Genomic DNA, 17,094 nt, shown 5'->3' with positions numbered 1-17,094 from the left:
TTCACTCATAATTCATTCATTCGACAAACATTCATTAAGTGCCACTCTATGTGCCTGGAATACAGAGGGGGCAATAAAGAAACATGGCCTCTGCCCTCTTGCAGCTTTCAGTCAAAAGAAGACAAAGCAGATAATAAACATAAAACTAAATATGTGATTAAATACATTTGCAATGAGTGTCGATAGATGAGAAAAGGTGGCCGGGAAAGTAAGCGTAGCCATAATCAGATTCGGGAGGGAAGTCCTCTCTGATGGACAGGTCAGAAGGTCAAGGAGAAACAAAAGGGAAGGTTTGAGGCTGTCAAACTTGGTGGGTATGGCCTAAAATGAGCGAAGGAACAACTGTAGGGGGTGGGGGAAGATAGGCTATAGAGGTAAGCACAGCACTTTCTGTTCGTGCCCTCCTGCTCAGTTGCCAAGTCCTATAGGGCCTTGGAGAGGATTTTGAATTTTATCCTGTGTACACTTAGAAACCAATACGCTTTTTTTTTTTAATTTAAATTATGGTTACTTTTAATAGGTAAAGCATACAAGATCCAAAGATGACTGAATGAAAACACTCTGTCCCTCCGGTTTCCTAGCCACCCAGTTGTCCTCCCCCGAACTGGCTATAAGTATCTCTCCAGAAATACTCCAGGCACAAGCAAGCCTATCAGTCCATAAGATATTTTAAGCAGGGGAGTAGGGCATCGGATTTAAGACCACCCGAATACTGAGAGGCGCCTGGCTTTCCGCGTTCAGAGCTACGAGTTCCAGCTTCGCGCACCTTACTATGCTCGGCATTCCGAGCTTCAACCAGGGAGATCCCCTGGGGGCCCAGGACTTCGCAAATTACATTCTGGCAGGGCTCCTACGTTTGTTCCCACGCTGTGCTCCGGCCAACAGCCTTGCGCGCCTGCAGCTCCCACGCCGCTCCCTCCCCGCATCTCGTGGCCGGGAACCTGGAGCTCGGCACACAGCCCAGGGGCGCTTGAGTTTTTTAACGAGAGACCAGGGCGGGAAGGCAGCGGCTCCCAGAAGGCAGCGACTGAGGCGGGCCGGGGCGTGGCCAATGCCGTAGGCGGGATCAAGCTTGGGGGCGGAGCCGACGCTGGGTCGGCTGCTGAGCTCTCCAGAGCTCCCGCTGCAGAGATTCGGTCCGGGACCCGGGCCACCCACTGGGCGGGGGTGCTCGTCGGCCCTGGGCTCTACAAAGCCCTGAAGGTAAATCCGCCTGGGAGACGGGCTGCTGGAGCTCTAGGGGACCTACGGCGGGGGCAGGCCGCTGGATGGCGGCGGAGGGGAGCGTCCCGCGACGAGTTTCCCAAGAAAGCTGAACTCGTCCCAAGTTTCTTGTGCATCAGTTTGCACCGGCGATTTGGTGGCGGTCTGTTTCTGTGCGGGTGGTCTTGGGCCGCGAGAGAGGCGCGGAGGTGATTGGATTAATTCGCCTGGGCGCGACCCAGGTTTCTCTACTGGACCCCTCTTCGCGGTGGGCGCAGTTTTTGCCCCAGAAAGGGTGGGTAATTGAACGCAGTTGTGTCCCTCGGCAGCCGAGTGATCCCCGGGCTCAGAGCGCGCGCGTCTGCAAGGCGTGCCTAGTAGTCCGGAGGCCAAGCTCCATGACTTCTTTCCTCTTTAGGCAAGACTGACTAGGTGTTGTCCCCCACCCCCCCGGGGGCTGACCCCTGAGGCTCCGCTATGAACACCGAGAGCGAAGTGGATTTTTCCAGCAACAGCTTAACCCCTTTGTGGCGGAGGCGTTCAACCCCTCAGCCCCAGCTCCTGGGCCGGAGCAAGCCGAGGCCCCAGTCCTATCAGAGCCCCAGCGGGTTGCTGATCACGGATTTCCCGGTGGAGGACCGAGAGACGCTCCCTGCGGCGCAGACTGTGGCCGAAGTGCCCGGCGCCTCAGACGGCAGGACGGTCCAGAGGAGCCCCCTGCTTATATGCGCCCATCGGAGGGCGGTGACCAATGGGAGGACCGTCTCCCAGGAGTACAGGGCTGTCTCTCCTCGGCTTCGACGGTCCAAGTCACCCCAAGTCCCCAGAGTGGCGTCGGGCGGCTCCCCCAAGTCCCCAGCGAACGGCACAGTGACCAAGCCCGTGCCTCAGCCGCTGCACCCCCCGCGGACTCCTCGAGCGCCGCCCCCCTGCAGTCCCGAGGGGGACAAGACCGGATTCCCCACCAGCCCCGTGCCTTCTCCGGCTGCAAATGGGCTTTCCCCTAATATCTCCTCCCAAGGCGCCGGTTCGCTCTCCGGCAACATGGCTAAGGACCCTGAGCGAGGAACCTCGAGACTCTCTCCTTCGCTCCCCAAAAGGTCTTTGGAACAAAAACTGCCGCTCCAAAGGCTGCCCTCACCGGAGAACGAACTCCTGGAGAATCCTTCAGTGGTTTTGAGCACAAACAGCCCCGCCGCCCTCAAAGTGGGAAAACAGCAGATCATTCCGAAGAGCTTGGCCTCGGAAATTAAAATAAGTAAATCCAACAATCTGAACGTGGAACCTCACAAGAGACTGCTCAAGGTGCGCAGCATGGTGGAGGGCCTTGGGGCCCCCCTGGGCCCAGCAGAGGACGAGGGCGAGGCGGAGCACGACTTGGACAGCCCGGGGTCTCTGCGGAGAGGCTTGCGGTCCACCTCCTATCGCAGGGCGGTGGTCAGTGGCGTTGATTTTGACAGTCCTGGCACCTCGAAGAAGAAGAACAGGATGTCCCAGCCGGTTCTGAAAGCAGTGATGGAAGACAAGGAGAAGTTTTCCAGCCTGGGAAGGATAAAGGTAAAAGTGGGCAAGAGTGTCGCACGTTAGGCAGTCATTAAGCCGCCAGTGAAGATGTTTGGGGTGCGGAGGAGAGGCACAGAGGGAAGTAAAGGTTATTGTTCTTTTTTAATTTTATTGTTTGTTGATCAGACTCCTGCACGTCTATCTCTTGGCCATTTTATTGCTGGTGGGCACAGACCAGGGTAATGCAGTTTTATGGGAGGAACTTAAACTCTTATCACTGTATTCATTTTCTAAGTTCGGCAAAATGTGGGGGACAAGTAGGAGAAAAAAACCAGCAAATTACGTATTGGTGGAGTGAATTTTGAACACTTTTAATACAGGTAGCTGCAAAGGGGGTGGCAGACAGGCGTGGATCTGCACTCTTGGTTATGTGGTCACGCCAGTGTGGTGCTTGTTTAGAAGTGTCAGTTACTGATTGCTGATTCACCACAGCTGATACAGGAAAACACTGATTTCCTTTCAGCCGGTTGATTAAGTACTTACATTAGTGACTTAATTACTGAAATATTTTTTCTTTCTGTAGTGATCACATACTAAATACCATCCAGGTAAAATGTGAATCTTAAAAGTCAATTGCCAGAATCACAAAAGACATAGTTTTTCATCTTTATTTCTGGCTTCTTTCACCAGTGGCTTTGGTTGCATCTCATTCCCATTTTGTGCCCACTTAACCCTTGAGTGCATTTAACAAGTTTGTAGCTTGAAACTTCAGGTTGGAGTGAATGATGTGACCTAGGAGTTGCACTCCTTAAAATATTACCAAATATGACATAAAGAAATAGGGAAGACTAGGGAAGGAGATTTTGGAGAGTGCATGTGCTGCCTTCTCCAGACACAAGACAGATCTCAGTAATAGGGCAGAAATTCATTTTGGCAGCCACATCTTTTCCTGATTAATCAGAAAGCTGGAACCAGTCTATATAAATGTCACATATGTAATACACAAGTGAGCCTGTTTTATTTTAGATCCTATGGCCTTAAATTACATAACATTTTATGTGTATTTCTTTCCCCCTCCAACTTTGCAAGTTTAACAAATTTCAGTTTAACAGTGGTGGTGAATCATGAGTGAGCTTCCCTGATGGCTCAGATGGTAAAGAATCTGCCTGCAATGCAGGAGACCTGGGTTCAGTCCCTGGGTTGGGAAGATCCCCTGGAGAAGGGAATGTCTTCTCAACTCCAGTATTCTTGCCTGGGAAGTCCCATGGACAGAGGAGCCTGGAGGGCTACAGCTCATGGGGTCACAAAGAATAGGACATGACTGAGGGACTAAGAAAACTAATTTCTAAGTAAAGAAATGACATAATATTTTTTGTGCTCCCCCCCGCCCCCACCCCCCGCTCCAACTCTGCAAGTATAGCAGAGTTCAATTTAACAGTGATGGTGAATCATCAGTAATAAGCTAAAAACTATTGGTCATTTGAGGATTCTCAAGCTGTATTGGCTGAGCGTGGGGGATATTGTACATTTTATTTCATCTTTTTAGTGAGTGGTAGTAGTCATATGACTGCTCCAGGGATCATCTGCGCATGCTGTTGGAAATCTAATGAATGTGACCACAAAAAAGTACTTTTTCTTTAAATAGCTGTATTTTCTGTTTGGCTCATTCATACATAGTTTGCTTTTCCTCTTTTTCCTTTTCTTGTTTCTTAGAAAAAAATGCTGAAAGGACAAGGAACATTTGATGGGGAAGGTAAGCATTTGATTTTCCATACTTTTATTGCTGTTTCAATGTGGAATATCAATTATAAGTTGAAATCCAACGAAGTAACAAAAACACAAGATGAGAAAAATGTACAACTTCTCAAATTATACAGCACAAAGCTCTGCACTAAGCTAAATTTTCATCCAGTAATACCAGCAGTGAATAAAATTAATAGCATTCTTTGTAAGCCGATGACTTTGTCAGACCAGTGTTCTGGGATTTTTAATTCTCCTCTACTCTGGCTCCATCCCCACCTCCCTCAAAAAAATGAAGAAAGATTAAGGATAAACTCTAGCTCTTCAATTTAAAATTCTGAAGTTTTGGCATGTAGATCTTACGTCCATATTTCCTTAGGTCATATTTCCTTTGACTTAATGTTCTTATCCCCATATTTCTACATTTTAATATATTAATATGGTTTCATAACCAAATTTCAATTTGGAGGAAATCGAACTTGCTTCATTAACAGAACCCTATTGCTAAGAGTTTTGACCTCATATAGTGTTTTTATGAAGGATCTCAGAAACAAAAGCAGCTTTCACCAGGTGTTCAGACCCTAATCAGATTAGGGGACTTTGTGTAAATGGATCCAGTGTCAATGGACCAGAAGAGTTTGTAGAGCTGGGAGAGTGTGGTGGAGGTGAGGGTAGTTACTTCCTGTCATTCTTTGAAATGTTAAGATTTTCCTGCCTTTAAAAGAACAGTGAAGAAGGGTATGCCTCTCTGTAAGTAAATCAAAGGTAAAACCACCCAGAGTTGTTTCAGCTTGGCTGATTACAAAACATTTCCCTATATCATTTTTATAAAAATCAGTTTCCATTTTATCATTTACATATGACCAGTTTATTGTATCCATCTTAGAAAAATGTTTTCTATGGGGAAGAAACCCAGATATAGTATTTTTGCTGGTTGGGTTAAAGTCATCGTCCAGATTTTATAACCGAGGAATCTGGAATCTCAAAGGGGCTTAGTACCTTATCCACTGTCACACAGCCAGGACCAGGACAGACAACTGGTTCTCACACACTTTGCTTTCTCTTGTACCCTGTTATAACTGTGAAGTGAACTGAGCATCTATCTAATATCAATCATGAGAGATGTTTTGCATCTTCTGGAATTTGGCATTAGTTTTGGGACCTTTGCTTCAAATAGTTAAAAATGTTGAGCTTTTTTGAAGTCTGAGGACAGACCTTCATTATAACTAGTTTTATGCTGTTTGCTTTTACGAGCTGTTTCTGTGTACCCTCTCTTCTCTTCTTGAATATGATGACCTAGACATTCTTTTTCACGTATATGTACATGAGGAATGCAGGAGTCTTAGCAGTTGATGACTAACAAGAATGTAAGTCAGGAAGCTGTGTGGTTGAGTGGTAGGATCCTGTGATATTGGAACCAGAGACCTGAGTTTCTGTTCTGCTGCTTCACTCATCAGTTGAGTGACATTAAACAAGCCTCTCAACTTCACTGAGCCTGTTTTATCCTGTGTAGAATGAAGCTAATAATTGCCTACATTGTTGTGAGATGAATGAGACATCATATCAACAATGTCCGAATGTATTTTATGTCATACATTAAGTACTTTAAAGGGTTCTACAGAGATCTATACCCTTACACTCTGCTTTCATATGCAGACCAATCAAAGAACAGTAAAATCTTGCATGAACTCTCAGTATTTAGTGATGATGCATACAGAACATGCCATAGTTGATGAGAAATGAGGCAGATGTTTGCTGGCCTCAGTAGATGGGGAAAGCATTTCAAACTCAGTATGTCCCCAAACCAAACTCATAATCTTTCCACTAAAGCTGAATCTCTTCTGGAGTTCCCTTCTTCCACTTCAGTTGTGGGACTTAACAGAACTAGAAAATATCCTGACCACCACAGCCAGTCTGACCCCTGTATCCAGTCCAACCCCCTCAAGTCTCCACTGCTTTTCACTGACCACTTCAAGAGCATCCGAATTAGTTCCTTAATTAGTCAATGTTTTCCTGTTCCAATCTAAAAATGTCTTTCAGTGGATTTTCATTGCAGTCAGGATAAAATATAACCTTTACAGTATGAAAGAAACTCTGGCTTTTGGGCTCAGAATAAAACCCGGTTCTTTAACAGACTGCAAAACTGTCTGGTTTGAACTGCCTGGCTCTTCTCCCTAAACTCACCTTACACCCTTTGTCTGATTGACACCTACACTGCAGTTCATAACCTCTTTTATTCTTCTAAGGTAATTTATTTCCTCTTGCTTTTGGAAGTGGTTTTTCCTGTAGCTCTGTGGTTTCTCAGCTTTCAGATCTTAAGATTTGCTTCATTACCACTTCTCTGACCCCCAGACTAAATCATGTCCTGCTGACAGTCTGTTCTCAGAGCACTTGTGTATAAATCTTTTGATTTGTAGATAACGTGTTTGTGCCAGATCATGGTGTCCTCAACCTTAAAATGACTTGCTGTCTTACTTAGAGTAAAAAAACAAAAGTCCTTTCAATGGCATTGAGGCAAGACCCTATATGGTCAGCCCTCTATTCATCCCAACCCCCATCTCCTATACTTCCTCCCCTCCCTTAACTTATTCCAGCCACACAGGCCTCCTTGCCCATCGTTGTACATATTGTAAGACACACCAAGCAGACTCCTGCCCCAGGGCCTTTGCACTTGCTGATGTCTCTGTTTGCTGATGTCTCTGTTTGCTGATGTCTCTGTTTGCTGATGTCTCTGTTTGCTGATGTCTCTGTTGTTGCCAGTTGTATAGATGGTTTCTTTCCTTACCCTCTTTTAGATCTTTGCTTCAATGTCTCCTCTGTGAGGCCTTCCTAAACTACCCTGTTTAAAATCTACGAATCACCCTTCCTAACACCCTTTCTCTGTTTCATTTTTCGCCATGCTACTTTTCAGCATATGCCATATTATAAAAGTTGCTTGTTTATTTATTGTCATTCTTTCATCACTCTGATGTCAGCTCCTTGAAGAATGAGATTTTCCCCTTTTTTTGTTGTTGTTCTTTGTTGTATCCCCAGCACCTAGCATTTACGGGCTTCTAGTAGACATTTTCTAAGTATCAGTTGAATGAATTCATGAATGACTGACTTTTACTATATTTCTCATTAAATTTTTGGCTCATGAGGGCACGGAAAGTGTCTTTTATTTTCTATTTACTCCCAGCCCTTGGCACATTGTAGATGTACTGTAAGTGTTTGTTAAATCAAAAAATAAAAGGGTGTAAATTCAATTTAACCTAAAAAACAATAATGTAATAGACATGACCTTCATGAGTGGTAGACAGAGTCATGGAAACTTTGCTTCAGTTGGCATTTCATGTGCAGGCACTTCCTGTCCTCTGCAGATGAATGGGGGATAGAGCTGTATGAGTAAGAAAATTAATTTTTGATCATGACTCTTCATGAAGAAATCCATTTATCTCTTGTTTATTAAACTGGAGGCCAAACATCATATAAATACTGGATATTTCTTTAGAACAAGTAGCAACATGATGGGGGGGTGACAATTAGTGATGTGTAGGGTTTGGTTCTTTTTTTTTTTTTTTGCAGAAAATGCTGTCCTGTATCAGAACTACAAAGAAAAGGCCCTTGACATCGACTCTGATGAGGAGTCAGAGCCAAAAGAACAGAAATCTGATGAAAAAATTGTGATTCACCACAAGCCTCTGAGGTCCATGTGGAGCCAGCTCACTGCAGTGAGTGTGTACCTTCTGTTTTTCTATCTGTGAGAGCGAAGAGACCAAATTGTGGAAATTATACCTGGTTGTGGTTTCAGTTTTTTCTACCAGTGATCCTGTAACCCTAAGGAGAAAGAGTCATCCTTTTATATTGTGAAATATTTCTTGAAACACTGCAGTGAGAAAGTGAACTTTGACAATTCTGATCAGGAAAATTTATCACGTTTTTATAAAATAAAGTGCTTTAAGACTGATGTACTAGGGACTCTGGAAACGCTTCTTGCTCGGTATATTTTCTTGTTTTTTTTATATAGTGTGTATGTAGTGGTAGCTTAATATATCTATATTAAGGGATAGCTTAATATCTCTTAATATATCTAAACTGTGTTGTAATTATGACTGTGTATGCATATGTTTGGGGGCTTCCTTGGTGGCTCAGTGGTAAGAAATGAACCTGCCAATGCAGGAGGCTCAGGTTCCATCCCTGATCCAGGAAGATCCCTTGGAGAAGGAAATGGCAATCCACTCCAGTATTCTTGCCTGAAAAATCCCCATGGACTGAGGAGCCTGGTGGGTTACAGTCCTTTGGGGTCATAAAGAGTTGGACATTACTTAGCGACTGAATGACAATAATATATATGTATGTATGATGTTTGTATGTATAGTACCTACGTAAAACAGGGAATGTGTTACACTTCTTCTTTGGAAGTTTCATTTGATAGAGACACATTTATATTTTCTTGAAATTGGTTAATGAATGGCATTCTGTCCTGTCTCTATGTGTGTGTCTTTTGTGGGCCAGTGTCTGATACTTATTTTTGTATTGATGAGTAAATTCTCCTCTCTGCATCAAACCGCTTTAGTTTTTAGCCATAATTTTTTTTCCTCCTGGCTTAACAGTGTCACAGTGTGATGCTTAGTTTACATGATGTGAGTTTGGGTACAGCATTTGTAGGTAGGAAAGAGTTCCCATAACTGGCTTGGGTTGTGGGAATGTTGCGTGAAAAACAAGCCAGGGCACCTCTGTGAGTCCTTCAGCAATATGGAAGCAGAAGTGATTCTCGCTTAAGCCGAAATGAGCATAGTTCAGAATCAGGAATCTCACATACTTGGGGAACCCGTCGGTGTAAGTGAAGAAGCACTTGTAAACTTGACCATGGAAATGCCTGTGTGGTGATTATGGAGATGACATCTGGCTCAGGTTTTTCCTCCCCTCTCTGCACTGTATTGGAATTCAGAATTCAAGAAACCAAACATTTTCTTCTGTCTCCCTCCTACCCCCTAATTTTGTGCTAAGGGGAAATTATGTATTTTCAGCATCACACCACGGAGTGGCATCCTTAGTGTTACACCACAGATTAAAATGCCCATGGGGAGGCAGGCCAAGTCGTGTTATAAGTGATGCTGGTGAGTGTGGGTGATGGGGAGTGGCGGGAAATGTGATCCACAGGCCTTGTGTAAGTTGAACAGCTGCCACTTAGTTCAAACCAGTTCAGTGTGGCAATATTTTCTGATATTTAGAAAAGAGAATACAGAAAGTCAGACTTTTGAGTTTGAGCAAACTCTGGGAGATATTGAAGGACAGGGAAGTCTGGTGTGCTGCAGTCCATGGGGTCCCAAAGAGTCGGACACAACTCAGTGAGTGAACAACAGCAGCAAAATCCTGTTTGTTTGTTTTCTTGAATGTTTGTTTATTTGGCTGTGCCAGGTCTTACTTGCGGCACATGATCTTCAATATTTGTTGCAGCATGCAGGATCTTTAGTTGCGGCGTGTGGGATCTAGTTCTCTGACCAGGTATCAAAGTCCAGCTCCTGCATGTGGAGTGTAGAATCTTAGCCATTGGACCACCAGGGAAGTCCCTTCAAGTATCATCCTAAGTTTTAAAAAATGTTTCATGAGCCCAAGACTATCTTTGCGCCAGTAGTTACTCAGTCATGTCCGACTCTTTGCGACTCCATGGACTGTATGTAGCCCACCAGGCTTCTCTATCCATGGGATTCTCCAGGCAAGAATACTGGAGTGAGTTGCCCTACCCTCTTCCAGGGGATCTTCCTGACCCAGGGATCAGACCTGTGTCTCTTATGTTCCTGCATTGGCAGGCAGATTTTTTACCACTAGTGCCACCTGGGAGGCCCCCACACAGGCCAGTTCAGTTCAGTCACTCAGTCGTATCTGACTCTTTTTGATCCCGTGGACTGTAGCACGCTAGGCTTCCCTGTCTATCACCAACTCCCGGAGCTTACTCAAACTCATGTCCATCAAGTTGATGATGCCATCCAACCGTCTCATCCTCTGTCACCCCCTTCTCCTCCTGCCTTCAATCTGTCCCAATATCCAGGTCTTTTCCAGTGATTCAGTTCTTTGCAGCAGGTGGTTAAAGTATTGGAGTATTAACTTCAGCATCAGTCCTTCCAATGAATATGCGGGACTGATTTCCTTCAGAATGGACTGGTTGGATCTCCTTGCAGTCCAAGGGACTCTCAAGAGACTCCTCCAACACCACAGTTTAAAAGCATCAATTCTTCGGTGCTCAACTTTCTTTATAGTCCAACTCTCACATCCATACATGACTACTGGAAAAACCAAAACTTTGACTAGATGGATCTTTGTTGGCAACGTAACAGGCCAAGTTGACTCTAAATGAATGTCATTCTGTTGTTGGTATAGCCCATTTTGTAGGGGATTCTCGAGAAGAAAACTGAATTTTTTGAGTTCTCTCTAGGGCAGCAGCTGTATTTGTTAGCCCAGGCCTGAATCTTGCTGTTGATCTCTGAATGCTCAACAAAAACATGTACTTCTGTCACTTACACACTTCTCCAACTTAGCTTTAGTACTGAAAGCCAGGCTGCCATATTTATGCTTCCTGGAGTTTGGCTTTCATTTAGATTAACATATGGAAATTTAAATAACACTTTGTATCTTTCAAACTTTCAATACTTCAAATATGGGCATTCATTTTATTTGGCAAAGGTTCAATGTACTGTTGTGCCTTTTGTTAACAAAATTGATATTAGAAGACTATCTGGTGATAAAATGTAGATTCTGACTTCAGAACTGTGTTATCTTGGATTTGAATGTTCCCAGGGCTTGTGTGTATTTATTGTGTTGCTTGGCAATTACATTTAACCAAAGCATCATGATTGGACTTTGCCCTTTGCATCACTTGGGCACCAGCCTGTGTTTTCTTTGGCCCTTCTGTGCCTCTGTTTCACTTTTAAACACTTTAAGTTTTTTTTTTTTTAATTCAAGCTTAGGGCTTCTCTGGTGGCTCAGTGTAAAAAATCCACCTGCCAGTGCAAGAATTGTGAGTTTGATTCCTGGTCTGGAAAGATCCCCTGGAGAAGGAAATGGCAACTCACTGTAGCATTCTTGCCTGGGAAATCTCATGGACAGAGGAGCCTGGCAGGCTATAGTCCCTGGGGTTGCAAAGAGTCAAGACACAACTTAGCAACTGAACAACAACTACTTCAAGCATGCAGAAAAATTATCTGTAAATAATATTTCATTATATAGCTCAGAGAAATACAGATTTTTAAAATAAAAAATAATCAAAATTGCTACAATTAAAAATTCAGAAAGAAATTCTTAATACCATCCAATGCCCAGTCAGTATTCACATTTCCTCAATTTTCATATTTTTTAAAGATTTAATTAAATGGGAATCTGCATAAGATCATACACTGTGATTACTTAATCGTATTTCTTAAGTCATTTCATCTGTAATGTACCCTCTGAAACCATGTAATTCAAATTGGGCCTTGAACCTATAGTCCGGGACTTGACCCTAGCCAAATCCCAGATCTGGAACTTGAACTCGTGGTCTTTTAACTGAGATCATGCCTGGTCTCAGGATTTATTGAAGTTCTCGTTGTCTTGTGGCAGAAGGAATTCAGTAAGAGACAGAGTGATAGGTAAGATGTGGATTTATTTAGAGAGAAACACACTCCACAGACAGTGTGGGCCAGCTCGAAAGGCAAGAGGGCAAGCGTGCAGATAAACTAATGTGAGTTTGTGTAATAGATCTCCAGGTACCTGCCACACAAGTGCTAGCTTGAACAGATGTTAACCTTTTGATATTCAGGCCTCTGGTTTTTAAGGCAGATCCTGTTAACCATCCTCCTCTCCAGTCCTTTTCTCCTTCCGGCCTCCCCAGGTGTCATTACTGTTCTGAAGTTCTATTCTGTCCTTCCCACATGGGTTTCCTGTCCACTAAAAAGTGGCAGTCCACTTTGGCTTTTTTTAAAACTGGATACTTTTAACAACAAAAAGCAGCCATTACTTTTTAAAAATTCTGGTAGTTAGTAAATATCCAGGTTGCAGTTAGGACCCTAAAGAAAAGAGGCTTTGTGAATTTTGAAAAATGTCAGGATATTTTCCATAAGCAGCCAGCAGCTCCATTATCTTTGTCTGATATTGTGCCCTGATTTCTTCTTGTAAAGGGGCTACAGTGTTTAAGGCAGGTTTTGGAGCACTTCGACTTTTTGTATTTTTTTGCCTCATCTTTCCATGCTTAATTTTTAATAATACCAAATAAACAAGATCGTCCCCATCCAGTCTTTAACACAAAACTCTTCTCTGAGTGAGACCTTGATTCCAGATAGGGAGTAGAACAAAGGGTTTTCTGGCAAAGGGGTTAGCTTTCTATTTGGATCTACCTTGACTTTCTGCTTGGGGAGGGGATGCTTACGAGCACACCTGTGTGTTAGCTGCTGTTGATTGTCCTATGCTGTGAAAACCTCTTATCTCTGTTGCCAACTCCTGACTGCCTCCTGAGATGACGCAACTTCTCTTATCAGTTAACTGTAAGAAGCATCCAGTGTGTGGGAGACTTTAAAAGAGCAGCAATTTGCAGTCACTTCTGCTTGTTTTGTAAGGTGTTGAAACCTTCAGTCTGTGTGTAATTTGTCTTAGGGCATTTGTTTATGATGCGTCTCCTTCAGTTTCACTGGACAGCCACACGGTCAAGAGGTGGCTCTCCGTGTAAGGTGTTGCGACAGTTTTAACTGGAGTGTTGTAGTCACCTAGGAATGAGTAAGAGAGGCATTTAATTGGGCCTCAACATAGTAGAGAAAGTTTAGGCTGCCACAAGCTTCCCTAATTGGATTACAGTGACTTGGTGATTGTGTGTAGCAATGTGGCTTTGTTGACAGGTCCCCCCCACGTAGAAGTGTAGTGTTCTCCAGTGTCAGGAACACAACCTGGGCTCCTTAATGTCATCAGATGGTGCCAGACTTACTTTTCCTTTACTTGATTGTCAGAGTGCATCAATGTTTTCTTCACTGGAAATATAGGATTTCTTCATTCCAGGGAACATAACTTTTTGCTGCTCTTTGAGCTTCCCTCGTGGCTCAGATGGTGAAGTGTCTGCCTATAGTGTGGGAGACCCGGGTTCAATCCCTGGGTCAGGAAGATCTCCTGGAGAAGGAAATGGCAATGTGCGCCAGTATTTTTGGCTGGAAAATCTCATGGACGGAGGAACCTGTTAGGCTACAGTCCATGGCGTTGCAAAGGGTCAGACACAACTGAGTGACTTCACTTTCACTTCAGGTCTTGGGGAACACTGCAAAATAACTTAAATGATCGTGGTTTTTAGGTTTTTCTTGGTTTGAAATGAAATTTGAGGTTTCAATTTGAAAAACTAATTTTCTGTCCTCTGGAGATCTGTGCCCAGAGACAAAGGAACCTGCCATCCACAGGTGATTTACCCTACAACTCACCTAAACTGGCACTGTGGGGACTAAGACCACAGTGCTTGGATTTCTGGGCTTGTGGGTTTGAAGAAAAATATTGATTGTGTTACTGGTATGCGATAGAACACTATGTACCTGTAGCAGTTAGTGCCAGGTGCATAGCAGAGAGCTTCAGGTTTTTAATAAGTTTTATCCTTTCATAGGATCCCGGAAGGCTTTACAATATTACAGAAAATTAAAAATAAACCTTGCCTGGAGTCTTTTTGCCTTTTGTCATAACTCGACCCTTCCCCCATCAGGTAGTATGTGTTAGATTGAAAAAATGACAGTTGCGAAACTAGTATTTGTTAAGTTTGGTGACAGTCCCAAAGCCACACTTGCCAGCTGAGCCCTGACCCCATTTGTTTGCCATAGGGTGTTTGTGTAATTCCCATAGCCTTGACATGCCAGGTACCTTTGACAAGGGTGTTCAGGCTCCAGAGGCAAGAACAAGCACACAGGCAAACACTCTACTTGGGTTCAGTACCGAATGCAGTCACCAGATACATGCCTCGTATAGTCACCCTCTTACTGGACTATTCCTTTGGACTTGCTGACAGGCGGCTTCTCAGTAATCCTCCTCGCTTTGCATATTTTTTCAGTGTGCTTAGAAATTTTAAACACTTTATTCTGGAACTGGTTCGGTACACGTTCTGTGAGGTACGTCCTCTGCTGTCCCTAGTGTGGCCAACTAGGTTCATAACTAGAATTAGGACTTTGATCTCTTGAGAACTGGACTTAGCTCCTGAGACACACATAGTTTGCTCTGGATGATTTTCTGGAACTGCCGAATAAGAAAGGATGATTTGCAAACCGGCTATTTGATTATAAGTATAATTTCATTATACTTATAACACACTTTGGAGTCTTAGCAGTTCCATCTGGTGGGACTTATTCTTTTAGAATTTATACCATGTTTATTGTAAAAGACAGACTGTTTTCTACTGAAAATCAGAGCTCAGCAGATGTAATAAACCTGAATATCCTTCTGTTTGCAGAAATGCTTAAAGTATTTAGAGGTCACTGAAAATTTCATCGTTTCCCCTTACATTTTCACACTTGTCTGAATTAATTTTCAGTTGTTCAGTGACTTGCTGCTTAAAATAATCTCTTCAGTCATAGAATTTTCCATTTACATTTTTGCAACATAGCAGCCTCATAAATTTTTTTTTACCTTAAATGGTGATTAATGTCTTTTATCATGTCTATCTTTTATGTTTAAAAAAATAGAAAAAAAATTCTCATTTTTCACATCTGGCTTACTTTCAGTACTCACCATGTAAACAGTCAGGGCTTTAGGCGTGTACTGGTGCAAGCTTGTAAGTTGGACAGTAGGTCTGGAGTGTTTGTATCTTTATAAACAGAATTGGAGGTCTATGTGGGCATGACCTGAGACCCCCAGCAGAGATCCTGGTCCAGCCAAGAGGGCTGGAGCTGGTGTCTGCTTAGTCTGAGGCAAGGACAGAGCTCTGTTACTCTCTTGCCATTTGAGTACAATTAAATTAAGGTATTCCCTTAACATTTTTGAAAGCTAATTTTGACTATATAAGCAATACTTATCACATTCTCAATGAAAAAAAAATTAAACCATTTCAGATAAGACCAAAGTCTCTCTTGATCATATCTGCAATCTTAGTCTCTTTCCCTTTCTCTCTAGGCAATGCTCTTCTCAATTTGATAACACTCCTTTCAAAATCCATGTATATACCTGTAAGGAGAAAAAATAAAGATTACATGCATTTACATAAATAATATACTGTGCAGCTATTGTTGCTGTTGTTTAGTCACTAAATTGTGTCTGATTCTTTGCGACCCCATGGACTATGGCCCACCAGGCTCCTCTGTCCATGGGGTTTTACTGGCAAGAATATTGGAGTGGGTTGCCATTTACTACTCCAGGGGATCTTCCCAACCCAGAGATCAAACCCATGTCTCTCAAGTCTCCTGCGTTGGCAGATGGGTTCTTTACCACTGAGTCACCGAGGAAGCCTGTGCAGATATTAAAACTTGCTCTTTTCCTGAACAATGTGTCTTAATTATTTCATGTCTATACATGATGATTTTCAGTGTTCTTTCTAGTCTCTGTGTTAGTCTGTGGGATGAATGTGTACTTTGTCATCTTTCTTTTCTAGAGCTGTCATCTGCTTTGAGAATCTGACAAAAGCTATGAGCCACAGACCTTCTCTTTAGAAAAATGTACACACATGTATATGTTTGAAGTGTGTGTTTATAATTTTTTTTTTCAGTTCCAGTTTGGGAGTGTTTTTTTTTTTATCTCCAAATACTGGTGACACATCAGTATAGCTCAGTGCATTTCATGTTCATATCACTATTAGAAATGGCATTTTTTCTCAATTATAGTGATGGTGGAACTTGAACTATATAACCCTTTCTGGAAATATATAGAGATTGAGAATAAAAATAAATATTCTGGTTGGAGTTTAGTAAGGGCAAATGAGTGCAGTAATTTATGTGCCAATATTTATGTTATTGATTCTCTGCGGAGAACAATGGGTTGTGAAAATATGGGTGTGTATGCCTGAGGCCCCAAGGGGAGGTAGGGGGCAGAAGAAACAGGTGCTCCAAGAAAAGTGGGAGGACATAAGCACAAGGGAATTTTCTTTTGGTTGGCATAAGTACAAAAGGAGATGTTTCAACTGAAAGCCTTGACCTGGGACCCACACAAAGAGGGTCTCATTTCATTTAACAGAAAATTGATGAGAGAGATGTTGATCAAGGATTCCTTCATTCCCCTATTCTTTATGGAGGGCCCTATGGCAACCCACTCCAGTACTCTTGTCTGGAAAATCCCGTGGATGAAAGAGCCTAGTAGGCTACAGTCCGTGGGGTTGCAAAGAGTCAGACATGACTGAGCAACTTCACCTATTCTAGACACTGGTGATGGAGTACAAACAGACCCCACTCTGCTTTCATGTCCTTGCAGACACCCTAACTGGTAAGACAAACACCAAATAATCCCGTAAATCCATGCAGAATTGCTGTGTGACTGCCATAAAGACTGTGCTTGTGCTGCTCTGAGATCCTGTGGGGAAGGGCATCTGTTTGGGCACATTGCTGTCAGTCAAGGGAAGGTGGCAAAGAAGGTGACGAGAGCTGCCATCTGATCAGGTACCAGATAAATGCCAGGTCAGATTTGTTGTTGGAGGAGGTGGGTGCAGGGTGGATGAGTCCCAGGCAGGGAAACATCAAGTACACAGACCCTTTG

General features: G+C 43.3%; 1 protein-coding gene across 3 annotated transcripts in view; it reads left to right on the top strand.

Moving 5' to 3' along the window:
- Positions 1-639: 639 nt before the first annotated feature.
- ARHGEF26 (Rho guanine nucleotide exchange factor 26) overlaps positions 640-17,094 on the top strand; it is a 141,943-nt gene continuing 125,488 nt past the window's right edge. For 2 of the 3 annotated variants that reach the window (XM_069580487.1, XM_069580504.1), the window contains exons 1-3: positions 1,054-2,760; positions 4,420-4,459; positions 8,011-8,156. In XM_069580487.1, coding sequence (XP_069436588.1) covers positions 1,681-2,760; positions 4,420-4,459; positions 8,011-8,156 — 1,266 coding nt within the window. In that variant the 5' untranslated portion in view covers positions 1,054-1,680. Of the gene's footprint in view, positions 2,761-4,419; positions 4,460-8,010; positions 8,157-17,094 lie in introns of all 3 variants that reach the window. The other variant, XM_069580496.1, reaches the window with a different exon arrangement.

Source organism: Ovis canadensis, chromosome 1, assembly GCF_042477335.2.
Source record: "Ovis canadensis isolate MfBH-ARS-UI-01 breed Bighorn chromosome 1, ARS-UI_OviCan_v2, whole genome shotgun sequence".
Taxonomy (NCBI): domain Eukaryota; kingdom Metazoa; phylum Chordata; class Mammalia; order Artiodactyla; family Bovidae; genus Ovis; species Ovis canadensis.
This window is presented reverse-complemented; position numbering and strand designations above follow the sequence as displayed.